The following is a 27,533-nucleotide window of genomic DNA, read 5'->3' on the forward strand; positions in this document are numbered from 1 at the left end:
GGGCATCCCAGGCAGCGGCTTCACCTGCTGTGACGTAACAGCGCCCCTGCGTTTATTACTAGTCAAGGCTCCATTAATGCTTTAAAACATACAGTATCGCTAAAATTCTAGAAGAGATAAATTATCTTTAATTTTGGTTTGTCCTTTAATTTTATTTTGTAACCTAAGTTGTCTTCATGAAGCTTTTAAAATTGACAAGAAATTTAAGTTACAAATGTAATAAAGAATTAAGTACACATTCAAATTGGAAATGGCAATTTATTTTTTATTATGCTTTTCTGGCCCAAAGGGTCTGAAGGATTTTTCCTTATCTTATTTTCTTATGACAAATGGCATCGTTTTTCAAAAGTAAAACATAACAAACTGCAGTTGAGACTATGTCTATATGAATGGTTTTCACCCAGCCCAGCTGACTTCGCACGGAGTACAGATCCACCTCACAGGGCGACGGTGTCACCGCGCCAGCATCCTGGCCTGGCCCTTCTTCCTGACCACGACTTCCTCACAGTTCTTCCCTGGAGGTGCCCTGACTTGAAATAATGGCTTGAGCAACCCGGTGAGATTCGTGTCTGTGTTGTTCTTCAAAGCGCTGGGCCAAGTTGGGCTAATGATGAGGTCACTCACGGATGAGCTGTGTCTTCGGTGCCCTGGGCTGGCCCGGCAGTCTGACCCAGAGCCTTGCTTCCTCCTGGTGCTGGACAGTAGAGGCCATTCTTCCTGGTCTCAGGAGGCCTAGGGCACAGCTGACACTGACGGAGGAGATCCGCACATCAAACAGTATAAATTATGTCCTTGAGCAAGAGTCCCATTGACTCAGTGTTCAGGGGCAGCATTTACACCCAGAGTTGTCTTTCTTTGTGGAAAAAAATTCTGAAATTTGCTATAAGCACTTCCTCTCAACTTCCTTTTCATACAACCGCTCATGCTTGGAAGTCTGAATTTCTTAAGTCCACTTAAAATCAGAGGGAAGAAAACCCCAAGGGGAGTAACATAAGCAAACCAACAATTTTGCCATTGAACTTTCTCCTGGAGAACCTGTGGATATTTCTTGGCACTTCCATTCTGTTTCACTGCAGGACAAAACACTCGTGGCTCAACGGTGACACAATGTGCGTGTGAGTGAGAAAGCATGGAAACCGGAAAAGGAATACAAATCAGACTTTCAAAACCCCTATCTATACAAAAGTGTTTCTTACACATGATTCGGTGAATGCCTATTCTACAGGAGCTCACAGTTTGGTTCCAGGAGGCCGTGTGCCACAGGCCCTGATAAGAAGGATCACTATTTGCAGAGGACAACGCCACGCTGCCAGTATCTACTGGAAGCAAAGTAGCAACAGTCTTCTGGAAGACTAATAATACAGTCATGTTCTGATGATTTATTTTCTGGATTCTGGAGACCTTGGGAATAGAAAAGGACAGAAGCAAGCGTGTTTTCCAGGGTTTCCTGGGCTGGATGGTAGAAAAATAGGTGTTTTCCTTTGGGGTTTTCTTATAGCTGAGAACGGTGAGGCTGGTGTTTCTGACAGTCCCCTTCCTTTTTCCTCAGTCCTTAAGGGAATGATAGGCTTTGGCAGTCCGGCTGTTGACAAAATCTGTCTTCTTAAACTGAGCCTTTGGAATAAGCAAACAGAAATGTGAAAGGCAGCGCAATTCTCACATGAGAAAACCGAGGTTTTTTAGTGCTGTGTCTCTTCTCACCAGGGTTCACTAAGTGGGCCACTACTCTGTAAACTACACCCTTACCTTTTTGTAGGCGTTGTGGAGCTCCGTGTGTGCCCACAGGGAGTACAGCAGGACACTGGCTGCTTTGCTGGCCTTGTTGGGGGCGTAGCTGGAAAGAAAAAAACATGTTCCCAGAGCAGTGAGGATGCAGGAGGCCCCTGGGTGCTGCCTCTGTGCCATCCCTACGCCTTCTCTGGCTTTTCTCCTCACCAGCCATCTGTGAGCTCAGACAAGACCAATAGAAGGTGAGCTTCCACTGGCTGGGACCACTTTTTTTGTTGGGTAGAAAATCCCTGTTCACAGGGAGTACATTCTTAGACATGTTGCAAACCCTTGAATTTATTTATAGAAAAGAATTTGTATATACATATTAATGAGGCATTATTTACAGAGTAAAATGTGGGAAAGTTTGAATAAAAATGTATATGGCTTTTGGACATGGTGACTATGAATATAGAATAAAATTATTTTTCAAGCTAATAAAAAGAATTATTATGGCAGCAACTGTTAAAATACTTTCAGAATCACTGTATAAGTTTTAGTACAGAGCAAATGGAAAAACTGTTCCGGAACAACAGCAAAGTTGTAAAATCAAGCTGCATATTCATCAATGAATCAAGGAAGAAAACATGGTACATATTCATAGTGGAACATTATTCGGCCACAAAAAAGAGTGACGCCCAGATATTTAAAGCAAAATGGAAGGAAATGGAGATAATTCTGTTAAATGACATAAACCACACACAGGAAGGCAAATATCATTTGTTCTCTCTCATGTGGAAGTCAATCTGAGCTTAGAATAGTGACTACGAGATGCTAGAAAGGACAGGATAGGGCCGGCGCTGCGGCTCGCTTAGCTAATCCTTTGCCTGCACTGCCGGCACCCCGGGTTCTAGTCCCGGTCGGGGCGCCGGATTCTGTCCGGGTTGCTCCTCTTCCACTCCAGCTCTCTGCTGTGGCCCGGGAGTGCAGTGGAGGATGGCCCAAGTGCTTGTGCCCTGTACCCCATGGGAGACCAGGAGAAGCACCTGGCTCCTGGCTTCAGATCGGCGCAGTGCGCTGGTTGTAGCAGCCATTTGTGGGGGTGAACCAATGGAAAAGCAAGACCTTTCTCTCTGTCTCTCTCTTTCTCACTGTCTAACTCTGCCTGTCAAAAAAAAAAAAAAAAAAAAAGGACAGGATGGCCAACAGAGACTAAACACAGCCACAGAGAAGTAACAAGTTTTAGTGTCCCACAGGCTAGTAGGGTTACCACAGTTCAAAATACTGCATTCTAAATGGTACAAAGAGTCAGAAGAGAGGAGTTATAGGTTCCTAACAAAAGGAAAGGGAAAGGCTAGGTGACGGTGTGTATGTGCTGCAGCATTGCACTGCGCTCACAGAAATGTACGCTGATTACATGTGAATAAAAATTTAAAATAAAACAATAAAAGGGGCTGACATGCAACAAGATTGTACCAAGTCTTCACTGAATTTGACAACGACATTAGCTTTTGATGTTCTGCTTTGACATCGGTCTTAAACTTCCTACTTGTGACTAAATATCAACAGCTTCTCAGATTTTTTGTTCTTTTTTCACTTGACTAGTAAAATGTCTGACTTTTGTATAAAAATAAATTACTTGTGGCCGGTGCCGCAGCTCACTAGGCTAATCCTCTGCCTAGCGGCGCCGGTACACCGGGTTCTAGTCCCGGTTGGGGCGCCGGATTCTGTCCCGGTTACCCCTCTTCCAGGCCAGCTCTCTGCTGTGGCCAGGGAGTGCAGTGGAGGATGGCCCAGGTGCTTGGGCCCTGCACCCCATGGGAGACCAGGAAAAGCACCTGGCTCCTGGCTCCTGCCATCGGATCAGCGCGGTGCACCAGCCGCAGCGCGCGAGCCGCGGCGGCCATTGGAGGGTGAACCAACGGCAAAGGAAGACCTTTCTCTCTGTCTCTCTCTCTCACTGTCCACTCTGCCTGTCAAAAAAATAAAAAAAATAAAAATAAAAAAATAAAAATTAAAAAAAAAATTACTTGTTTGAGAGGCAGATAAATATATATACATACACAGAGCCCACAGATATATCCTACCCACTGCCTTACTCCTCAAATGTTCACAAGAGCTAGGGCTGGCCTGGGCCAAAGCCAGGCACCAGGAACTCAGTAATCCACGTCTCCTACATGGTGGCAAGAGTCTGACTGTGAGGGCCGTCACTGCTGCCTCCAAGGGTCTGCATTAGCAGGGAGCTGGGGTCAGGCACGCTGCTGCTATGGGACATGGGTATCTTTTTATTTTTTAAAAAACTTTATCATTTAAAATTTGTTTAGATAAATAAAATGTACATATACATGACAGAATATTACTCAGCCGTAAAAACAATTCAATCCTGACATTTGCAAAAAAAAAAATGGATGTAACTGTAGATGATCGTGCTAAGTGAAATAAGTCAGAAACGGCAAGAAAAATGTCACATTTTCTTTTTTTATTTTTATTTTTTGACAGGCAGAGTTAGACAGTGAGAAAGAGACAGAGAGAAAGGTCTTCCTTTGGTTCACCTCCCTAGTGGCCACTAGGGCCGGCGCGTTGCGGCTGGTGTGCTGCGCTGATCCAAAGCCAGGAGCCAGGTACTTATCCTGGTCTCCCATATGGGTGCAGGGCCCAAGCACTTGGGCCATCCTCCACGGCACTCCCGGGCTACAGCAGAGAGCTGGACTTGGAGAGGGGCAACTGGGACAGAATCTGGCGCCCGACCGGGACTAGAACCTGGGGTGCCAGTGCCGCAGGCGAAGGATTAGATAAGGGAGCCACGGTGCCGGCCAAGATTTTATTTTTATTTGAAGGGTAGATCGATAGGAAGAGAAAGAGAGCGCGTGCTTCTATCCAGTGGTTCACCCCTCAAACAGCCACAATGGCCAGGGCTTGGCCAGGTGAAGCCAGGAGCCCGGAGCTCCATCTGGTCTCCCATGTGGACAGCAGGGGTCCAAGCCCTTGGCCTGTGTTCTGCTGCCTTACCAGGCACAGTAGCAGGGAGCTGGAATAGAAGCAGAGCAGCTGGGACTCAAACGGGTACTCAAATATGCGATGCTGGCATGGCAGAAGGCAGCTTAACTTGCTGCACCGTGATACCAGAACCCTAAATAAAACTTCTCCGTAACAAAGGGGCTTGTGAACATGTAACCAAGAATACAGAACGTGGAGCTGATGGAGACGCACGCTGAGGTCACGCATTATCTGAAAGCTTTCCCTTCCGTGCTGACCTTGCAGGGGACGTCTAATTAGTACTTCCTGGATGCCTGCAGCTCCTGGGCTTCTTGGTAGTAAGCTAAAACGACAGCTCTGTGAAAGCTGTGGCGTCTCTAATACTCAGACTTGGGGACGGTCCTTACACTGTAGGGGTGTCACCTTCAGAGCGTTCCTTTACAAGCTGGTTGTTTGCCACTTGGAGTTTTTTACTCATGACAGAACATTGTAAATGACAAGTAGTTCCCAGGTTAGCCAATAAATTACAGATCACATTCAACACTAGTAAGCAAAGAGAAGCAGGTAGAAGCTATGTGTTGACTTTTTGTTTTTTTGAGACAGAGTGTGTGGGGACTTACTGACCAATCTACAAGAAGCAAGTGACACATCTCCCACCTTGCTAAGCTACAGGAACTGGCCTAAAATGATGGCCTCATCCCACGGGCAACAATTACGTCTGGGTACTCAGGTAGTTAAGACTGTATCATCCTACAGTGATTGTCTGAGAAGTTGGATCACCTGGGAGAGTCATTTCTGTTTTAAAGCGATTATTCATTCACTTCACAAAGACTGGGCACCTGCTGCCTGCTGGACTCTGGGGGCAGGTGGACACGCTGACTCCCAAGCAATCGCCGTTCAGGACTGGGCTCGGGGCTCCTTTTAATGATCAGACTCTGACTGGGGTCCTCTTCAGGTGCTCTGCAGACTTGGGGGCTGCACAGCACAGGGACCTCCAATGCAGTGGGCTGGGGTGGTGCTGATGTTCACCTCAGGGCAGCACAGACCCCATCTTCACTCCTGCACAGTACGTGTCTGTGCGCTGCACACAAAACCCACCTGTGTGGCCTGAGAACGAGCCTATAACAGATTTTTCTTTTCTGGTTACTTACAAAAAATAACATATCTGTAACAAGCTGAATAATTCAGAATCCTTTAAGGAAGAAAAGATAATCTTTATAACCCACTCCAATCTCATCCCTCTAAATTAAAAATTAGTGATAACTAGGCTATACAAGGTACTTCAAAAATTTCATGGAAAATAGAAATAAAAGATAGGTCTATTTTGGTGGAAATGACCTTTGCAATCCATGCATGGTTTTTTCATAAAAATTCCTCTTCCATGAACTTTAAGACCTCTCATGCACGGGCCAGGGAGGTGGGAGGGCTCACATACGTGTTATACCTCCTGCTCTCACAGAGGAGTAAGGAAGGGAAGAGATGTACACAGAAAACTGAGAAGCAAAAATTTCTCGGCCGGCTGCTCCCACTTCTCGTGCTATTCTTCTAAGTCACTTGGCTTTTTGTCATCTGCTCCACAGATGTGAGAGAGGAAATCTCTTTCCCAGTCCACAGGACTCCCGCTTTGCCTACACTCCGCTGTTCCCAAACTATAGCTGCGGCTCTGGGAAATAAACTCATTAGGTCAATAAATGCTGGAAGATACTACCAAGACATCTATGGAGTTTGTGTTGATATTTCCCAAATTTGACTTTTAATGCCCCTTTTCCATGAACTTGATTTTTTTTTAAAACAAGAAGAGACACCTCCCATCCACTGGTCCACTCCCCACATGACTACAATGGCAGGGGCTGGGCCAGGCCAAAGGGGGCAGCTAGGAACTCAATCCAAGTCTCCCACAGGGGTGGCAAAGACCCAAGGACCTAAGCCATCACCTGCTGCTCCCCAGCGTGCACTTGTGGGAACGGAGTGGAGCTGGGACTTGAACCACGGTACACTGACACAGGATGGGGTGTTCACCAGCATTTTACTCACGGTGACAAACATCCACCTCAGATCGTCTGGCCCAGCTTCAGGGTCTTGCCTGTGCTCACGCTGCCCGTGGTCCTCCCTGGCTGGACACTCAGACTAGAGTATCCACTCATACGAGTGGTGGGAGGCAAAGAGGCAGAAGGACTTACGCATCGCCTGCGCTGATGGTCATGATTTTCTGCAGGCCCCCTGTGTTCAGAAGGTCTCGTGCATTCTGGTAACTGTTTTGGATGATATTGTTCAGTGTGTAACAGGCAGAGGCTGTAGTCTCGGTGAGAAGGTCCGTAGTTGGGACTGTGTCAGGAATTATGGAGACTAAATCTGGCAGAGTTTCTTTGGCTGCAAAATGAAACAGAAAACAAACAAAAAAAAACCCTCCACTTGATTAAAAAGATTGATTCTTAATCTCAAGATTCCAACATCTTAGGTAAAGGAGATTTTTGAAAAGAAACACAGTTGGTTAACAGAGATTTGAAAAGATGTAACCTCTCTAATCAAAATTAAAAAAAAAAATTTAAAAAGAGATATTCTATGCTTAGTACTTTAAAATCTTTTCAGGAAGCAATACAACAAATGCCAAGAATTTAAAACATTTTCTTATTCTTTTTTTTTTTTTCTTTAAAGGCAGAGTTAGAGAGTGTGAGAGAGAGACAGAGAGAAAGGTCTTCCTTTTTTTCCGTTGGTTCACCCCCCTCCAAGTGGCCACTACAGCTGGCGCACTGCGCTGATCCGAAGCCAGGAGCCAGGTGCTTCCTCCTGGTCTCCCATGCGGGTACAGGGCGCAAGCACGTGGGCCATCCTCCACTGCACTCCCAGGCCACAGCAGAGAGCTGGACTGGAAGAGGAGCAACTGGGACAGAATCCAGCACCCTGACCGGGACTAGAACCCAGGGTGCCGGCACTGCAGGTGGAGGATCAGCCTATTGAGCCACGGTGCTGGCCACATTTTCATATTTTTGAGTTCAGTAGTTCTACTTCTGGGAATAAAGATGACTTTAAAATGGAAAAAGCTTCCTGAAAGGATCTTTTTTTTTTTTTTTAAAAAAAAAGATTTATTTGAAAGAGTTACAGAGAGAGGCAGAGGAGAGAGAGAGAGAGAGAGAGAGGTCTTCCATCCACTGGTTCACTCCCCAGATATCTGTAATGGCCGGAGCTGAGCCAATCTGAAGCCAAAAGACTGGAGCTTCTTCCAGGTCTCCTATGTGGGTGCAGGGCCCAAGGATTTGGGCCGTCCTCCACTGCTTTCCCAGGTGCATTAGCAGGGAGCTGGATTAGAAGTGGACCTGCCATGACTCGAATCGGCACCCATATAGGATGCTGGCCCTGTAAGCAGCAGCTTTACCTGCTACGCCGCAGCTCTGGCCCCTCTGGAGAGATCTTTATGGCAACAGTATACTCGAACATAAATGAAAAAATTTAAATGTCCCAATGATAAGAATATGATTAATGCGAAGAATATGTTAACTGCAAAGAATATTATGCTCCCCCAAATATAGGCAAGAAGCATGTATAACAAGAAATGTTTGTCAATATTCTACATAAAAATCAGTAATTATTTTTATTATGAATGCATGTTATGGACAATGTGTATAAGAAGCCCAAGAAGAAATACACTAACATGCTAATAGAACCCGTTTTTCTACAACAGTATTAATGGTGACCTAAAAAGAGTTTTAAAAATTATCTCGGATGGCACCGCGGCTCAATAGGCTAATCCTCCGCCTGCGGCACCGGCACACCGGGTTCTAGTCCTGGTCAGGGCAAAACGGATTCTGTCCCTGTTGCCCCTCTTCCAGGCCAGCTCTCTGCTGTGGCCAGGGAGTGCAGTGGAGGATGGCCCAGGCCCTTGGGCCCTGCACTCACATGGGAGACCAGGAGAGGCACCTGGCTCCTGGCTTCGGATCAGCATGGTGTGCCAGCCGTGGCGGCCATTGGAGGGTGAACCAACGGAAAAAGGAAGACCTTTCTCTCTGTCTCTCTCTCTCTCACTGTCCACTCTGCCTGTCAAAAGTAAAAAAAAAAAAATTATCTCTACTTCTAAAAGTTTTTTCAATGCATATAACATTTTACTATTTTTAAAAGAGAAATAAACCATTTTAAAAATTTATATTCACTTTTCTAAGATGAGAGAGAGATATTGAGAGGGAGAGAAGGGGAGAGACAGAGATCTCCCATTCTTTCGTTCACGACCTAAAGGCCCTCAACAGCTTAGGGGTGGGCCAGACTTGAAGCCAGGAGCTTGGAACTCAGGTATCCCATGCGGATGGCAGGGACCCAGGTACTTGAATCAGCACCTGCTGCTTCCCACGGTGTGCAACGGAAGAGAAGAACGCTGCACCAGGAGTGGAGGTGCAACCTGATCCCAGGCGCTATGATACTGGATGCTGGCATCCCAAGCAGCAGCTTAGCATTCTGTGCTAAGACGCTCACCCTTAATTTGGAATTTTAGAACTGCATTTATCTTGCTGAAGTATCTGCCTCCTGTTGGCCTTTTTTCATTTTTAATAAAGATTTATTTATTTATTTGAAAGTCAGAGTTGCAGAGAAAGAGGGAGAGAGAGACACAGGAGAGATCTTCCATCTGCTGGTTCACTCCCCAGACAACTGCAACGTTGCCAGAGTTGGACCAGGCTGAAGCCAGGAGCTTCACCCAGGTCTCCCATGTGGGTGGCAGGAACCTAGACCCTAGGGGCACCTTCTGCTGCATTTTCCAGGCCATTAGCAGGGAGCTGGATCAAAAGTGGAGCCGCCAGACATGAAGCAGTGCCAACAGGGATGTCAGTGTCGCAGGTGGCAGCTTTACCTACTATACCACCACGTTGGCCCCCACTGTTGTCTTTAAAGTGAGGTTTACTGGTATCATCATCTCACAAAATGCACGGGGCTTCAGCTATATCCTGCCAACAGTTAGGGGCCTGCAGGGTCGGAGTCCAACAGCACTGCTACCCTAGATTATACATCAGTGAACAGGGCAGTTAATTCACCTTGGCAGTGTTTTGAAGATGGAGTCAATGTATCATTTGAGTAAAGAAAAAGAAGTTAAAATACAATATACCTCTACTGAGGTCTGGAACAAAAGCCCAAAAAGACACACAATGGGGAGAACATTCTTAATCTTGAGAGTGCCTAGGGAAAGCTTTCTTTTAGAGTCACTGAAAATTTCTAGGCTCTCTTCATATTTATAATGGTCATAAGACCATTGTATAACTTCCTGTCAAGTGTGCTGCTGGCTACCTTTGAAAATTACTTTAGGGGCTAGCTCTGTGGCACAGCAGGTAAAAGCCACTGCCTGTGACACCGGCATCCCATATGGGTACCAATTCGAGTCCCAGCTGCTCCTCTTCCCATCCAGCTCTTTGCTAACGGCCTGGGGAAAGCAGCAGAAGATGGCCCAAGTGCTTGGGGCCCCTGCACTCATCTTGTGGGACATCCTGATGGACTTCCAGGGTCCTGGCTTTGGCTTGGCCCAGTCCTGGCCATTGCAGCCATTTGGGGAGTGAATCAGCAGATGGAAGACCTCCTTCCTTCTCTCCCTTTCTTTCTGTCACTCTCAAATAAATAAAATCTTTTAAAAAAAATAACTTTAGCGAAACCTATCCGCAGACTTCAATGTCCATGGTGTTTTGTTTATGTGCACACATAACCAAATCTAATACATTACAGCAAACAAAAATTTGTTCATGGGGCCGGTGCTGTGGCATAGCGGGTAAAGTTGCTGCCTGCAGTGCTGGCATCGCATATGGGCACCGGTTCAAGTCCTGGCTGATCCATTTCCAATCCAGCTCTCTCTATGCCCTGGGAAAGCAGTGGAAAATAGTCCAAGTGCTTGGGCTCCTGCACCCGCATGGGAGACCCAGAAGAAGCTCCTGGCTCCTGTTTTCGGATCTGCACAGCTCCAGCTGCTGTGGCCAACTGGGGAGTGACCCAGCAGATAAAAGACCTCTCACTCTCTCTGCTTCTTCTTCTCTGTGTAACTCTTTCAACTAAATAAAGAAATCTTAAAAAAATTGTTCATAACTTTAGTGGAATTTTATGAAAAACCAAATAAAGATTTTGAGAAATGGCCGATTTATGAAGTATTAGGAAGCATGCCTCATTGTAGCACCAACTTCCACTTATCTCATTTTTATAGTTTTTGACTTGCTTCAACAATGACCAGATACTCCCTGATGGAAGGAGATGACAAACTATGTTATCTGTTAATGTGTTATGGTTACCAACTGTCAGTAATGCAGACTCTCAAACCAAAAGGGCAGTGGCAAATCCTCGTGTCTCCTTGCATTTACTCTGAAAGCCATCTAAGCCAAATGTGCTGTCCTTTTGTTCTTTTTCTTGTGATTATCTTTGTTTTTTTAAACCTCATCCAATATAGTGCCATGCTCCTAAAGCAAACACCTGCTGCATCATTTTTTTTTTTTTTTAATGTTCTAGAAGAGCAGGGCTCACGTGGGCCATACAGAGAACACTGTGAAAGCACAACATGGAGAAAGACACCACAGGACAGCACAGCAGAGGGACAAAAAATGTCAAACATATTACTTACCTGTTACTTCTTAGTATTGTTATCATTCTCCTCTGTAGTAATTAAAACAAAAAAACGCTAGACACGAAGAGAATCCAACTTGAGTTCCAGTGAGAACGTCAGGTCTGTTTATCACCTTTTGTTTGAGATGTGCATCTCCAGTCTATGGCTATTTTAGACAACATCATTCGGACAGTAACTCGCTGCATTCGCATTTTTGGTTTCTGAAGACGGTCAGTATAGGTGGACACTACTGCCAACTCACCGATTTCATTCTGCAGAGAGAGAATCCGGGACAGGTTCCGCAGCAGCGAGACGGCGGTCTTTTTCACGCTGGGGTCGCCGACGTGCAGCATCTTCCGGGTGTGCTGGAGCCCGTTTTCCTTCTGGACGACCGTCTGAGCTACCGACGTCGGCATCTGTTTTGTGAGATGTACCCAGTGAGTGCTAGGGCATGGGATTCCAAGGTGATAATGAGCTTCCTACAGATTACTAGAAGGTGAGGAACTCGTGTTACAAGCTACAACAGAGTGGAAACCAGTCTAAAGATATTTTCTTGTAAACTGCATGAGGTTTTCAATTCAATTACTAGATAAAATCATTCAGTATGTTTACATGCAGTGTTGGATTTGGTTAGCTGGTACATTTTTTGCATCTGGGTGTATGAATTAAACTGGGTCTGCTATCTAGCCCACTTGGGGCCTCATTCCTTTGCAATCATAGCCTCTACTCTAACATCAATGGCTCTTTCCCAGCCTGTGTGTATTGATGGTCCTTTTCCCCACCCACTTAATGTTGTATGATTGTTCGGAATTTTCTCTACAGACAAACCCCCTAACTATAAAAGATGAGTGGCCTTTCTCCCAGTTCTGGTTGGGATCAGCCTCAAACCACATCCATCAGTCTTCCCTGGAGTCCAGAGGCCTCCCCCTCCATTTCCTCTCCGGCCCCATGATGTTCTCTCTGTCACTCAAGGCCTACTGCTTCTTCCCTCAATTCCACCTGGGGCTTTGGACCCTGCTTCACAGCTTTCTCCACCTCCAACCCGTGTAGATGACTACAGTGATGACCTCACGGTTCCTAGACTTCCCAAGAAGCACCGGTTTCATCTCCTCCATCCATCAGCTGCGGACCCCCAGAACCACACAGAACCTGTGTTTGCTGAGATCCGCTGCCTCTGCAAACACAAACTGGTCCATGTCCAGCTCCTCACACGTCTTCTGGCCTCCTTGCTCTCCTTTCCTCCCTCCCACAGTGCTTCTCTGCACTTGCCAATCGCCTCGATAATCTTGTCATTCGGGCTTATTTTTCACTCAATCATCAGAACTGCAGTACTCGGGCTGCTGCTGTGGCTTAGCAGGTAAAGCCTCCACCTGCAGTGCCGGCATCCCACATGAACACTGGTTCAAGTCCTGGCTGCTCCACTTCCGGCTCAGCTCCCCGCAATGGCCTGGGAAAGCAGTATAAGATGGCCCAAGTTCTTGGACCCCACGTGGGAGACCGGGAAGAAGCTCCTGGCTCCTGGCTTCGGCTCAGCCTAGCTCTGGCCTTTGCGGACATCTGGAGGGTGAACAGTGGATGGAAGATCTCTCTCTCTCTCTCTCTCTCTGCCTCTGCTTCTGCCTCTCTCTAACTCTGCCTTTCAAACAAATAAATCTTTAAAACAACAACAACAGCAACAAAAACCTGCAATATTGAGTTGATTTAGCTTTATGGCTTTCCTGGTTTTATATATAGCCACCCAATACAGCTAGAGAAAATGGTTCATTTGAAGACTGGTCCTTCTGCAAACTTGTGGTCTCCAGTCTCAACTGGAAACTCAAATGCTTGTATTCAACTGCTGTTTCTTAAGCATCTGTGGGGATTTCAAAGCCTTCTACCAGGATGATCTTTCTATAATCTGATCAGCTTATGTTCTACTTCAGGCTTAAACCCTCCCATGATGCCTCACTGCCTCAGAACAGTGTTCATCTGAGTATGGCTCATAGAGTCCTCCATAGTCTACAGTCTTCTTTTCTCTCCTTCCAAATCACACAATAGTTCTCCTTTAAAGGAGGAAATGCATTTTCATTCATCCTCCCCCCCCCCACCTTTTTTTTTGACAGGTAGAGTTAGACAGTGAGAGAGAGACAGAGAGAAAGGTCTTCCTTCTGATAGTTCACCTCCCAAATGGCCGCCACGGCTGGCACGCTGCGCCGATCCGAAGCCAGGAGCCAGGTGCCTCTCCTGGTCTCCCATGCGGGTGCAGGGCCCAAGCACTTGGGCCATCCTCCACTGCACTCCCGGGCCACAGCAGAGAGCTGGACTGGAAGAGGAGCAACCGGGACAGAATCTGGGGTACCGGCGCCACAGGCGGAGGATTAGCCTAGTGAGCCGTGGCACTGGCCTCTCCCCCTTTTTTTTAACCTCTCAGAATGTCCCTTTCATGGTACCCAGTACATGACAGGTCCTATGTAAGTGCTTACTGAATAGAACTGCATAAATATGCTGCCAAGTTGCCTAAGATTTATTGTCATTTTAGAAGTTGCTTAATAACAAGATGAGGAAATAGATGAATTAAAGTGTCAAAAAATATTTCTTAAATTTTTTAAAGCACTTTGATGTTAACATTAAAATGATGAAAACATGTGAGTGGATGAAATCAGGACCTCCAAACGATTTATTCAGCTTAGGGGAAGCTCAGCGCAAACTCCCTCACTCTGATTCGCTGAGGGCAATGGGAAAGTCTGCAGGTGGATGCCTTTACAACTTGCTCAGCAAGGAAGGTAAATATATTTACCAAGTAGAAATCCTATATCCCGGCATTTGGGAATATGTGAGCCTATTAATCAGTTAGTCAACTGTTCTTAAACAGCACTTCTAATTCCCACTCCCCTTATTACTACTGTGGCTGACCATACATTGTTTAATGTTTATTCAGCATTTCAATATTGTCTCTTGTGAGGCATAGGTTCAAGTCTTTTTTCCATCTTCCTTTGGGTTAGCTTTCACTGTTAACTTGATGACTTGTCTGTATTTTCTGGATACCAAACTTTGTTACTTAATGTGTGCTGCAAATATCTTCCTACTCTATGGATTACCTTCTATATCTTAACAACCCTTTCTGTTATCATAAGTGGTTAATTTTATGTACTCAGTTTATTAAATGATCATTTTACGGCTAGTACTTTTAGTGTCTACTTTTCAGAAATCTTTTACTATTCTATATCATGAAGATATTCTTTCATGTTGTTGTTTACAAGCTTTATTTTTTTAGAAAAAGATTTATTTATTAATTTGAAAGGCAGAGTTAGAGAGAGGTGGAGGCAGAGGCAGAGAGAGAGAGAGCAAGAGAGCAAGAGAGAGAGATCTTTTATCCACTGGTTCACTTCCCACATGGCTGCAATGGCTGGAGCTGGGTCGATCTGAAGCCAGGAGCAAGTACCTTCTTCCAGGTCTCCCACGTGGGTGCAGGGGCCCAAGGACTTGGTCCTTTTTTACTGCTTTCCAAGGCCATAGTAGGGAGCTGGATCAGAAGTGAAGCAGCTGGGACTTAAACCAGCGCCCACATGGGATGCCAGTGCTGCAGATGGCGGCTTTACTGCTATGCCACAGCACCAGCCCTAAGTGTTACCATTTTACCTGACATATTTAGATCTCATTCCTGTCGGAAATGACTTTTTGAAGAAGGTATGAGGTAAGGGATATATCTCATCCCACCATTCATGGATATCAAAGTAAATATTTAGTGTTTTAGAAGCTTGGAAACTGTTTATTTCAATGATTTCTAACTTTTACTTTATGCTGTTTGATCTTTTTTTAAAATCTTATTTTTAAATAATTCTGAGAATACAAAGTAACTGTACATATTTATGGGTACAGTGTGGCATTTCAACAAATGTACACAAAGTGTCATGACCACACTGGGGTTAGTGCCATCACCACCACCGTGGACATACATCCTTTCTTTGCGTTGAGAACATACAAAATCTTCTTTACACACTACTTTGAAACAATCAGTTAACTGTTGCAACCCCAGTTACCTTACTATGCTGCAGAACATGAGAGATTGTTCCTCCTACCCAGCTACATCAGTGAACCATCAATATTCTCTCTCCAACCCTCCCTGCACTATGTTCTTCCTGTTCTGGTAACTACTGTTCTCTTCCCTTCTTGGAGATCAACTTTAGCTTCCACATATAAATGAAAGCACGCAGTCTGCCCTTCTAAGCCTGACTGCTAGTATGACAGAATCTCACGATTTTTTTGGCTGAATAATATTCTATTGTGTGTATATGTATAGATTATATAGAGAGATGTATTTATATCACTGTTTTTATCCTTTCATCCATCTGTGGACACCTAGATTGCTACCATATCTTGGCTACTGTAAATAGTGCTGCAATAAAAACAAGATGTAAAAAAAAAAAAAAGAACTTGTTCTAATCCTCACCAGCATCTGTACCTTTTGTCTTTCTGATACTAGCTATTCTAATTGGGGTGAGGTGGCATCTCACTGAGATTTTGATTTGTATTTTCCCGATAATTAGTGATACTAATCACTCTTTCATTTACTTGTTGGCAATCTGTATGTCTTCCTTTGAGAAATATCTATTTCGGTCATTCACTCATTTTTACTTTTTCTTTTTGTTTTTTGTTTTGCTGGTTAACTGAATTCCGATACATATATTTGGGAATTTAATTCCTTGTCAGATGAATTTAATTTCTTGCCAGATGGACGCAATAGCTGGAGCTGCGCTGATCCAAAGCCAGGAGCCAGGAGTTTCTTCTGGGTCTCTTACGTGGGTGAGCTGGATCGGAAGAGGAATAGCCAGGACTAGAACCAGCGCCTATATGGGATGCTGGTGCTTCAGGCCAGGGCTTTAACCAGCTGTGCCACAGTACCAGCCCCTAGCAGTTTGAAAGTTTTGAGTTTTATGTTTATAGCTTTGCTTGAGTCAATTTTTGGACAGGGTTGAGAAGTAACAGTCTAGTTTCGTTCTTCTGCATACAGATACCCAGTTTTTCCAGTACCATTTATGGGAAAAAAATTCTCTCCAACATATGTTTGTCATCTCTGTCAAAAACCAATTGGCTGTAAATATTTCTGGGTTCTCTATTTTGTTCCATTGGTCTATGCATCTGTTTTTATGCCAGTATATCATGTTATTTTGGTTCCTATAGTTTTGTAGCATATTTTGAAGTCAGATATGGTAATGCTCCCAGCTTTTATTTATTTATTTGAGAGGCAGAGTTACAGATACAGAGAGGGAGAGGCAGAGAGGTAGTTCATCCACTGGTTCACTCTCCCAATGGCCGCAACTGCTGGAGCTGGGCCAACCTGAAGCCAGGAGCCAGGAGCTTCTTCCAGATCTCCCATGTGGGTGCAGGGGCCCAAGAACTTGGGCCATCTTCTACTGCTTTCCCAGGCACATTAGCAAGGAGTGGGATTGGAAGTGGACTAGCCAGGACTTGAACCATGTCTATATGGGATGCCGCACTGTAGGCCATAGCCTAATCTGCCATGCTACTGCACCAGCCCCTGAATTCATTTAAGTTCTAACAGGTTTTTAGTGATGTCTTTTCAGTTTTTCTATATATAGTATCATGTTGTCACAAACAAGGATAATTTGACTTCCTCTTTTCTTATTTGGGTGCATTTTTATCCTTTTGCCTTATTGCTCTTGCCAAGAATTCCAGTCCCATGTTGATTCTGGTGGAAGTGGTCGTCCTTGTTTTCTTCCTGATCTTAGAAGAAACAACAGCAACTTTTCCCCATTCAGTATGATGTAGGCTTTATCTTACATAGCCCTTATGAAGTTGAGGTACATTTTTTTTTAAAGATTTCATTTCTTTATTTGAGAGACAGAGTTACAGAGAGAGGGAGAGACAGATAGGAGAGCCAGGTCAGAAGTGGAACAGCTGGGACTCGAACTGGCGCCAATATTTGGGATGCTGGCAATGCAGATGGTGGCCTTACCTGCTACACCACAGTGCCAGCCCTCCTTTCTTTTTTAAAAAATATTTATTTGCAATACACACACACAGTATGACAGAGAAAGAGAGAGGCAGAGAGAGAGAGAGAATCTTCCCTGTACTGGTTCACTTCTCAAATGGTACAATAATTGGAAATGGGCTGATTTGAAACCAGGAGCCGGGAGCTTCTTCTGGGTCTCCCATATGGGAGATGACTTGGACCATCTTCTGCTGCTTTCTCAGGAGCATTAGCAAGGAAGTGGACTGGAAGTGGAGCAGCCAGGACTTGAACCGGTGCCCATATGGGATGCCAGAACCACAGGCAGCAGCTTTACCCACCATACCACAGCAGCAGGCCCTCCCTCTGATTTCCTCTTGACCACTGGCCATCCAGGAGAACAGTATTTTTAGCTTCCATGTATTTCCAATTATGGAGTTCCTCTTGTTCATTCTTACTTTATTTCATTGTGGTTAGAGAAGACACGTGCTATGATTTCCACTGTTTAGAATTTGCAGAAACTTGTTTTAGTAGCTTAACAAATGCTTTCCACGTGCTGATAAGCATGTGTGCTCTGCAGCCATTTGATGAAATAAAAATTCTGTAACTGTCTACTAGGTCTACCATTTTATTGTATAGTTTAACAGATGTTTCTTTGTTAATCTTTGGGGTCTGCATTACGGGCCTAATGATGAGTGGGGTGTTGTACTATTCGAGTCTATCTCTCTATCTCTCCCTTTAGATCCAATGATGCTTGCTTTATATAACTGGATGCTCCAGTGCCGCAGGTATACATATACAACAATTGTTATTTCTTCTTGCTGAACTGATCCCTTTTCATTACACAGTGAGCATCCTTGCTTTTTCAGTTTTTTAGTGATGGTCTATTTTTTCTGCTATATAGGTACTGCTGCTTGTTTTTGGTTTCCATTTGAAAGGAAGTTTTTTTATTCCTTCAACTTTTGGTCTGTGTATATTTTTACTGGTTAACTGAATCTCTTATAGGCAGAATATCACTGGGTCTTTTTTTCTTTTCAAAAAACCATTCAGCCAGTAGGGTAGTAGGGACAGTAAGTTTTTTTTTTTTTTTTTTTTTTTTTTTTTTTTTTTTTTTTTTTTTTTACAGGCAGTTAGAGAGAGAGCGAGCGAGACAGAGACAGGTCTTCCTTCCGTTGGTTCACCCCCCAAACAGCCGCTACGGCTGGCGTGCTGTGCTGATCTGAAGCCAGGAGCCAGGTGCTTCCTCCTGGTCTCCCACGTGGATGCAGGGCCCAAGCACTTGGGCCATCCTCCACTGCCTTTCCAGGCCACAGCAGAGAGCTGGACTGGAAGAGGAGCAACCGGGACAGAATCGGGTGCCCCAGCCTGGACTAGAACCTGGGGTGCTGGCACCGCAGGCGGAGGATTAGCCTAGTGAGCTGCGGCGCCGGCCCAGTAGGTTGTTTTAATTTGGAAACATAATCCATTTATATTCAAGGTTATTATTGCTAAATGAAGGTACTCTGGTGAGGATGTTAGGTTTTTTTTGTTAACTACGTATCTTTAATTTTGTCATTTTGTTATTTTTTAAACTGTGTATCCTCTTTTCCTTGTTCCTCTTGCTCATTTAGGTGGTTTGGTCATTTTCTGTATTGCCAGGTTTGATTCTCTTCACTTTTTCCTTAGCATATCAGCTCTACCTTTGAGATTTGTACTATTATGCGTTTTCATGATGGTAGATATCAGTCTTTTGTTTCCAACAATCCCTTAAGTGTTTCCTGTACTGCCCGACTGGTGATAACAAAGTCCCTTAGTTTTTGCTTGTCATGCAGCCTCCGTCATTTGTGAGTGATAGTTTTGCTGGGTATAGTACCTGAGGCTGGGAATCTTCTATTTCCTGGACTACAAGGTTTCTGCTGAGAAATCTTTCATTAACCTAAGGGGGATTCTTTAGTTAGTAACTTGACACTTTTCTTCTGTTTTTAGAAATCTCTCTTTGCCTTACATTTTTGCATAATTGGATCATAATACATCTCAGCGATGATCTTTTATGACTTAACCTGAGAGTTCCTTTGAGATTTCTGCTCTTCAGTATCTGCATCTGTATCTTTCCTAAGATTTGTGAAGTTTCCACCAGCTACTTTACTGAACATGTCTTCTGTCTTTTTCTTTCACTTTTCCTTCTGGAACACTCATAATGCACATGGTTGCTCATTTAATAATATTTCATAGGTCTCAAAGCCTTTCTATCTACTTTTTAAACATCTTAATTAGTTTTCTGAAGAAGAGCAATGATTTTTTTTAAAGGCAGAGAGACAGATGCAAAGAGTTCCCAACTACTGGTTCACTTCTCAAATGCCCTCAATGGTTGGAGCTGGGCCAGGACAAAGCCAAAAGCCAGGAACTCAATTTCAGTGTCCCGTGCAGAGCTGAGACTTGAACCCAGGCACTCAGAAACTCAGATACTTCCTTCCTTCCATCTTTGCTTCCTTGCTCCCCACTCGCTCCCCACCCCCCAACCCCTTTCTTTTTTTGTCTGACTGGGTTATTTCAAAAGTCTGGTTTTCATGGTCAGAAATCCTTCTGCCTGCTCAATTGTTTGAGGTTCTCATCTGCATTTTTAATTTGTTTTACTAAGTTATCTAGCTCTAGTACTTCCTATTTTTTTTAATGATCCCTGTCTCTGCTGAATTTCCCACTCACATCATGCAGTGTCTTCCTAAGGCCGCTGAATTGTCTGTCTATATTCTCTATTACCTTGTTAAGTTTTCTTAAAATCATTCTTCTGAATTCTTTGTCAGGTAGCCTGTAGATCTTTACTGTTTTTATTCTGTAGCTAGATTGTCACTGTGTTCTGTTGGAGGTATCATATTGGTTTTGTCAGGTTTCTCATGCCCTTGTGTTGACTTTGTGTCTCTGGGGTTGGGGTGGGGGGTCAGCTGCTTCCGTCAGGTTTACAGAGTGGCCTCAGTAGTAACGGACTTTCTGCTGTGATGAGTGCTGGGCTCTGGTGGGAACTCCTTCACTGGTTTTGGTTCCAGCTGAGCACAGTAACATGCTTTCCACACAGATTCTTCAGCTGTCATCAGAGCCAAGCATGACAAAGCAACAGTTTTGCAGGGCACTGTCTACTTGCTTCATGGGATCCCTGCACACCAACCCACTCAGGCAATGCTGCTTCCCCAGGCCAGGGGTTGATGATGCTTGCCTGCTTCCTAGGCACTCTTCAGGCTGAGCCACCCAAGGCTGGCTGTGTGGTTCCGGGGGCTCTGGGGGCAGCAGGGCAGCAGGGCTCTCCTCAGCACCAGGTTTCACCATGGCACGCCTGGGACTCTGGGACTAAGGCTTGGACTTAATGCCTCTGCCCTCTCCCCAGGTGGGAGGTAACTCTCTCAAGTGCTGTGTGGGGTTGGAGGAGAGGTAATGCAAGCAACTCTTTCTGGGTCCTCTTTCAAAGCATCGTTTCTTCTCTTTAGCCTAAACCCAGCCACTATGGCCTCTCACCTCCTTCCCCAGTGGAACATGGAGAGCTGCTGCAACTGGTGCCCCCACAGGGAGATGCATGCTGGATGAGCTCACTCAGCCACCACCTCGCCAGGATTCCCTGCAGTGCTTCATCTTGAAACTTACACCACTTACAGAGTTTGCTAAGCAGACAAATACTGTGAATCCATCACTTCCTTATTAGTAGAGGGGCCATTATATCTCAATTATAAAACTTAAAATGAGGTTGTTATATTTAAATAGAATTTATGTTGTGATATTGAATATTTAAATTATATAATCTGGAATTTTTTGGAAAGCTATTTATTTCAGTTTAGGTTCTAGTCATCGACTGCTCAGCACTATCTCGGCTAAGGAAACATGGTCAGTGGACAGACCATTTCCTGGAACTATGTCTGATGGCTTATTTTTCACGTTTTTCTCATGACTGATTCTTTTCAGAAATTGGATCTCTATCATACCATATAAGCATAAACATCAGGAAAATTAATGATCAGAAGGTCATACATGTAAGTCAAAACTTTAGTAAAAAGCATATCATAATTTAAAAGAATAAAGGGCCTCATAGCATTGTTCCATGAAGCCAACAATCTCCTCTCATAAATCTCTAGCCAAGTTCAAGTCTCTGGGAATAGAGACAGCTGTAGTTTGGCAGCATAAAAGAAATGGTTTTGGGAAACCTAGAATAGCAAAAATGGGAAGTGAGGTGATAAATTAATGTCCCTACGTCATTAGAGACTTCATGGTAGTTCCCTATTTCTCTGTGCACAAATATATTTTACAGAAAAACAAAAAGAGGAATACTGGTTTGAGTATTTAACAACTTTCTACTATACTGGGAACAATCATCTGTGTAAATACACGCATCAAAGAACATGGTTTCTGAGGTAAAGAATAACTAACATTCTCATTCCCTACAGGCATGCTTTTCTCTATGGCAATCGACACTTGGCAGCTGGCCATATAATGAACTATTTAAGGGGAGCGTATTCAAGTCATTTTACAATCAAGGCAGAGAATATAAATGTAGCTCAACTAATTAAATATTTATAGAATTCCTAAATATGTTCATGGTGTAAAATACACATGGAAGGCAATAAGCCTTCACTATTTTATATATTTTGACTTCACTGCTATGAAAGGAGTGCATCTGGAAAGAGAATTAGCTCTTTATTTTGTAGTTAAATTTCTAGGACACAAAAGCACAGATGTCCTTTCCAACTCCACACTGCAGTGGGCATCTGTTGTTTTTGCCTGCCCAGCATTTATTCCCTCTAGTTTTCCACTGGGGAGCCGTTCTTTTACCTCTTCTGTCCATGTGGTGTAAGTGGCAGTGACCCCCACCTGCTCAAACACAGGCTCCTAAAGTTCACATGTGGGTACACTGCTCAGAGCTGGACAGTGAGGACATCACAGCCCGCTAGCCAGAAGCAATGGTTCAGAAATGGACAAGAGATCCTGACCAGGCCAATGAGATACACTCTCTGTTATTAATGTTATTAATGAACAGACTTTTTTTTCTTGTGGGGATGCTGGGCTGGCAAAACACAAGCCTGCAATACTTTCTAGCCATCTTCCTGATCGTATGGATGGGCCATTTGAGAACCAAACCAACAGAGCAAACGGAGATGGAGTATAATTATGAAACCCACAGCACCCAAGTCCAGTTGTGACAGATAACCTGCCCCAGACATTTTCAGTTTCAAGAGCCAAGAAATTCCCTTTTTTGTGTAAACCAGTTGGAAGCGACATGCTGATACTGGTAACTGAATGAACGCTGACCAACACCAGTGTCTGCAAGTCTTGTGTCTGCAGTGTGGCTTAGTGTCGTGGAGGTGAGGCTCCGAGTCCTGGAGAGCTGGGACGCTCTCTGTAGAACTGTCCTGCAGAGTGAGAAGACGTCCGCTCTCACCTCACGCTTCACCTCTGCACCTAATGTGGGTAGGTCTACCGTGCTACTCTCTTACACAGTAGAAGGACAGGCACACTACTCACTGGTCCACTTCCTGCTGTGAGATTCTGCAGAGCTCCCAAAGAGGCTTCCTGTGTGAAGTTTCGGACACTCTTGGCAATCAGGGACAAGTACATCCTTATCACGATGGAGTGCCACAGCCACTCCACGCCCTTGGGGTTGCTCTTCTCCTCCGGCATTGGCATGTCCTGGAACTGCTGACCACACACAACGGAGTCCACAGTGAATGCACTTTGAGGGGCTTCCACCATCCACACCCAAACCAAGAGACCAGAAATGCTATCTAGAGAGACTGATCGTTTGCATAAGCCCTTGAAGCATAAATGTCAAAAAGCAAACGTGTATAATGTCCAGCTACTTAACTTCTAGCCCGTGACGGCTCTTTCTTCCTAACTACATCCTATTCCCAGCTTTTCATCTCACAGAGCGAGAGAATTCAGAGGACTAAGCACAGACGGTTCCAAAATGGCTCTTAGGCTGCTTTTAAGCTAAATGCTACATTAGTCACAACCACTCTGAAGATACGGAAACAGGCCTGGCCCTCAGTCTTGTGAGGTTGTCCAGCACAGCACCAGAGTTCTAAATTTACCAGCTCTTCTCCAAGGTAAATAATACCAAGATACTCAGAGGAGAACGGGGTCGCATTCCTTCAAATTCCAACTGTGCATTTTTTCCTATGGGGTTTGCTTTCAGTGTGTCCAAAGTTTGTTTTTAGAATGCTCAGAGTCAACCGTCAGGCTGTTTTGGGCTCTGAAACAATGTAGATGCCACTGGCCATGTTGCATTAACCTCATTTTCTAACCGAAAGGGCATCCAGCAGTATAGTTTAGTAGCTAACAGTGCAAATATGCAGCCAGATTACCTGAAACTGGATTCTAATCCCTCTAGTTATTTGTTGAATCATTATGAGAAACTTAACTAAGCTTCTAGTACCCACTTCCTCATGGATAAATGAGGGTATTAATAATACACACCTCATAGGGTTGAAGTAAATACTGAAAGAACTGACAATAGTGCCTGACTGTATACCAAGCACACACACACACACACACACACACACACACTTTTCTGTCTGTTCCGCTCCGTCTCATTCTTTCGAAACCCTCCCAACATACCTCTTTTACTTTCCTGCTTCGGCTGCCAAAACACCCAATGCTTTTGTTGTTGTCCGTCTGGATATTCCGGTTTTGAATATAGATATTCTGGGAATATCTCTCTGGGAGCTCTGCCTCCAGCTGGTAGGAGAGGTTATGCAGAATGCACACACAGTTCTCTGTGGCCTGAGAAAACAGGACGTGAATATTGAGCATACACAAACAGATTCTCTCCGCAAATGCAGTACCGTAAGACTTGTCAGGCTTTATTTCGCTTTTATGAGATTTACTGGATGCAAGGGATGTGCTCTGACTGTGGGGCACCTGGGGGAAGTGAAAGATGACAGCTGAAGGGCTAAGGGTTTGATGAATGGCCAGGAGGAGGACGACGCTAAGGAGTGCAGGCTGAATTTCTAATTATATTTCGGACACATAACTTACTAGCAGCCATGCCGAGTTGGAGAATGGTGGAGATATTGTTTACAGGGACCACTTGGGAGGCTGCTGCAATCATCAGTATGGGAGAGGCACAAACGAGGAGAGCAGTTGTAGCACAAGAGAGGGTAGCAGAACCCCAAGCCTTTTTCCAAGGCAGGATATGCGTGATCCGCTGCCAGTGCAGGAGAGAAGTGAGGTGGGGCAGGTGCTCAGATTTCTATCTTCTTTTGGTGGATGGTGACCAGGAAGAAGGGTTACAAGGGTGCAAGCAAGTTTGAGGAGATGAAGAGATGAATGCAAGTTCATTGCTGGATATGTAGAATTCGGGCTACTTTCAAATTTCCATACCAAACTGCTATGCAGGAAGTCAGAAATTTGGGTTTAAAAAGAAAAACAGAAAAATGAAGCTTGAAAGATTTTAATGTTTCCTGGACCCAGATGTGAAATCTTAGGATCAGCACATGAGTCCATGAATAAATCTAAAGCCAAGCAGCTGCTTTTAGAACATTCTGAAATAGCCTGCTAAGACAAAGTAAGTAATTCAGTATGCAAGACGTTCAACCTTGAATTACCTTGTCATCTGGCTGGTAATCCGCAATGGTTCCTCTGACGTAGTGGACCAAGGAGTCAATCAGTCCATCACACCTTCTCATCACCTTCCTCCCATCAGGGCCAGCTGAGCTCATGTTTCTACAAAAATAAAAATAAAAATAAAATAAAATAAAAGCCACGTCTGAGGTCCTGCATCCCAGAGACCTTTGCTGGAAAGCTTTATTTGAAGCCTCCTTCTGATGCTGAGAAACCAGCAAATTTGTAACAGTATCTCGGGGTCATAAATCATCAATGCCTTGTAGTGGTCAAAGCTGGACACAACTTCCAAACACACCCATACAAAAATGTGGCCATGTCAGTAACAGCCTTCTTTCTAGCCGCTTCACCTCAAGTACCAAGGACAGAGCACAGTTCTTCACTCCACTTTTGAGGAACAGAGAGAAGGCAAATGTTTTGCACTGAAAGAAGAACTAATGGCACAGTAAGAATAGCAATGCACTGGATGTCCAAGTCCCAATTTTCTCCATGTCTTTTTTTTTTTTTTTTTTAAGATTTTCTTATTGAACATCAGAGTTACAGAGAAAGAGGGAGAGACAGAGAGAGACAGAGACAGAGAGAGATCTTCCACCTGCTGGTTCACTTCTTAAGTGGCTGCAACAGCCAGAACTTTCAGGCCAAAGCCAGGTTACTTCATGTCTTTTTTTTTTAAGATCTTATTTATTTTATTTGAGAGGCAGAGTTATAGACAGTGAGAGGGAGAGACAGAGAGAAAGGTCTTCCTTCCGTTGGTTCACGCCCCAAATGGCTGCAATGGCTGGAGCTGTGCCAATCTGAAGCCAGGAGCCAGGTGCTTCTTCTTTTCCCACATGGGGTCAGGGGCCCAAGGAGTTGGGCCATCTTCTACTGCTTTCCCAGGCCATGGCAGAGAGCTGGATTGGGAGTGGAGCAGCTGGGACTAGAACCAGTGCTTACATGGGATGCTGGCACCACAGGTGAAGGATTAACCTACTGTGCTATGGCGCTGGCCCCAACTTCATGTCTTAATACTACTAAAACACTTAAAGTTATCCTGGGCCTTGGTTCCTCTTTAAAAAGACAGTGTGTTGGATTGTATCATTCTGGGGGTTTGTAGTCTTAGTATAAACTGTTATTGACAAATATTAAGGCAGATGCTCTAAAATTATTCTATAATTAAAATGGCAAAAAGCTGTCAGAGAAAATGCAATTTTCTAGTGTAAGACTTAAGCCAAAAGCATGACCTATGGAGTGGGTATTTGGTCTAGTAGTTAAGATGCCACTTGGGATACCCAAATTCCATGTCATGGAGTGCTGGTGAGTTCCTGAATACCAGTTCCGGCCAGGCTGTGGGCATTTGGGGAGTGAGCAAGTGGATCAAAGCTCTCTGTCTGGTTCTGTCTCTGTCTCTGTATTTGTCTCTGTCTCTCTCTCTGATCAAGTAAGTAAAAAAGAATAAAGTCTTTGCCTTAAAAATAAAAGAGTGATAACCTATAAATATCTTTGCACTTAGTCTATTTCTAATTTTGCTAACCCATGACACCTTTCTATAAACAGTAACTAAATCTGCAAGTGGACAACGCTTCCTTATACAGAAATGAAGCTTACCAAATAAGCAATGTGATGCATTCTGGGATTACACTGCAGATTTAGGCCATGTATATATTCTGGTGTCATTGTTACTATCTTCCTTGGGTTATGTTTTCCTTTTTAACATTAATCATTTAAACATGTCTTACTCCCAAAACGTCAACGCTTCTGTCAACAATAGTGAGAGTATACGTGCAGGTTTCAGAATTTGAGAACCATGCCAATTCTCTTTTGCCAATGTTAATTGCTAAGAATTTTTCCTATAAAATGTATCATACTAGTTTTTTTTTACTGATAGAATAACCAAAATATGTTGTGTATTTTTTCTTTATCATGTCTTGGTGTCATTCTGAACATCAGGAGGAAGTAGAGGGCCGGCACTGTGGTGTAGTGGGCTAAGTCTCCGCCTGCTGCACTGGCATCCCATATGGGCACCGGTTCATGTCCTGGCTGCTCCTCTTCTGATCCAGCTCTCTGCTATGGCCTAGGAAAGCAATACAAGATGGCCCAAGTCCTTGGACCCCTGCAACTGTGTAGGAGACCTTGAGGAAGCTCCTGGTTCCTGGCTTTCAATTGGCCCAGCTCTGGTCATTGTGGCCATTTACAAAGTGAACCAGAGGATGGAATATCTCTCTCAGTCTGTAACTCCAACTCTCAAACAAATAAATACAATCTTAAAAAAAGTAAAAAGAAGTACAACTCTGACACCTTTTGGGGCCTTATTTTCTTAATCTATAAATAATACATGAGAGGATTTTTAAAAGTTCATGGAAAAAGAATGAAGACAATTTAGTGCCATAAAAAGTTTGAAATTCATGTACAGTTTTTTTCATAACATACGTTTTCCATGAAATATATGAAAATCCTCTTATAAATGGATTTCAAACTTTCTTGTGCCAATCTTTCAATTTAATTTTCCATGAACTTTTTAAAGTAACACTATAACTGCACTACATTGTTTCCAGTAAAGGCTTTCTGTTCCACAGTACTTTCAGTGCATCTCTGTCAAAGAAACAAATATGTCCAGAATTATATCAAAAACTAAGGGGCCGGTGCTGTGGCTCAATAAGCTAATCCTCTGCCTTGCGGAGCCGGCACACCAGGTTCTAGTCCCGGTCAGGGCACCGGATTCTGTCCCGGTTGCCCCTCTTCCAGCCCAGCTCTCTGCTGTGGCCAGGGAGTGCAGTGGAGGATGGCCCA

The 27,533-nt window shown here is 44.2% G+C and overlaps 1 protein-coding gene across 2 annotated transcripts in view; it reads right to left on the bottom strand.

The window, feature by feature from the left end:
* Positions 1-238: 238 nt before the first annotated feature.
* Positions 239-27,533, bottom strand: part of PKP2 (plakophilin 2) — a 107,014-nt gene continuing 79,719 nt past the window's right edge. The window contains exons 7-13 of one of the 2 annotated variants that reach the window (XM_051850923.2): positions 24,749-24,866; positions 23,760-23,924; positions 22,668-22,841; positions 11,502-11,655; positions 6,864-7,053; positions 1,747-1,834; positions 239-1,614 (exon numbers count right to left, since the gene is read on the bottom strand). In XM_051850923.2, coding sequence (XP_051706883.1) covers positions 1,546-1,614; positions 1,747-1,834; positions 6,864-7,053; positions 11,502-11,655; positions 22,668-22,841; positions 23,760-23,924; positions 24,749-24,866 — 958 coding nt within the window. In that variant the 3' untranslated portion in view covers positions 239-1,545. The remainder of the gene's footprint in view (positions 1,615-1,746; positions 1,835-6,863; positions 7,054-11,501; positions 11,656-22,667; positions 22,842-23,759; positions 23,925-24,748; positions 24,867-27,533) is intronic. The other variant, XM_051850924.2, reaches the window with a different exon arrangement.

This window comes from Oryctolagus cuniculus, chromosome 9 (genome assembly GCF_964237555.1).
Source record: "Oryctolagus cuniculus chromosome 9, mOryCun1.1, whole genome shotgun sequence".
In the NCBI taxonomy this organism is placed as follows: Eukaryota; Metazoa; Chordata; class Mammalia; order Lagomorpha; family Leporidae; genus Oryctolagus; species Oryctolagus cuniculus.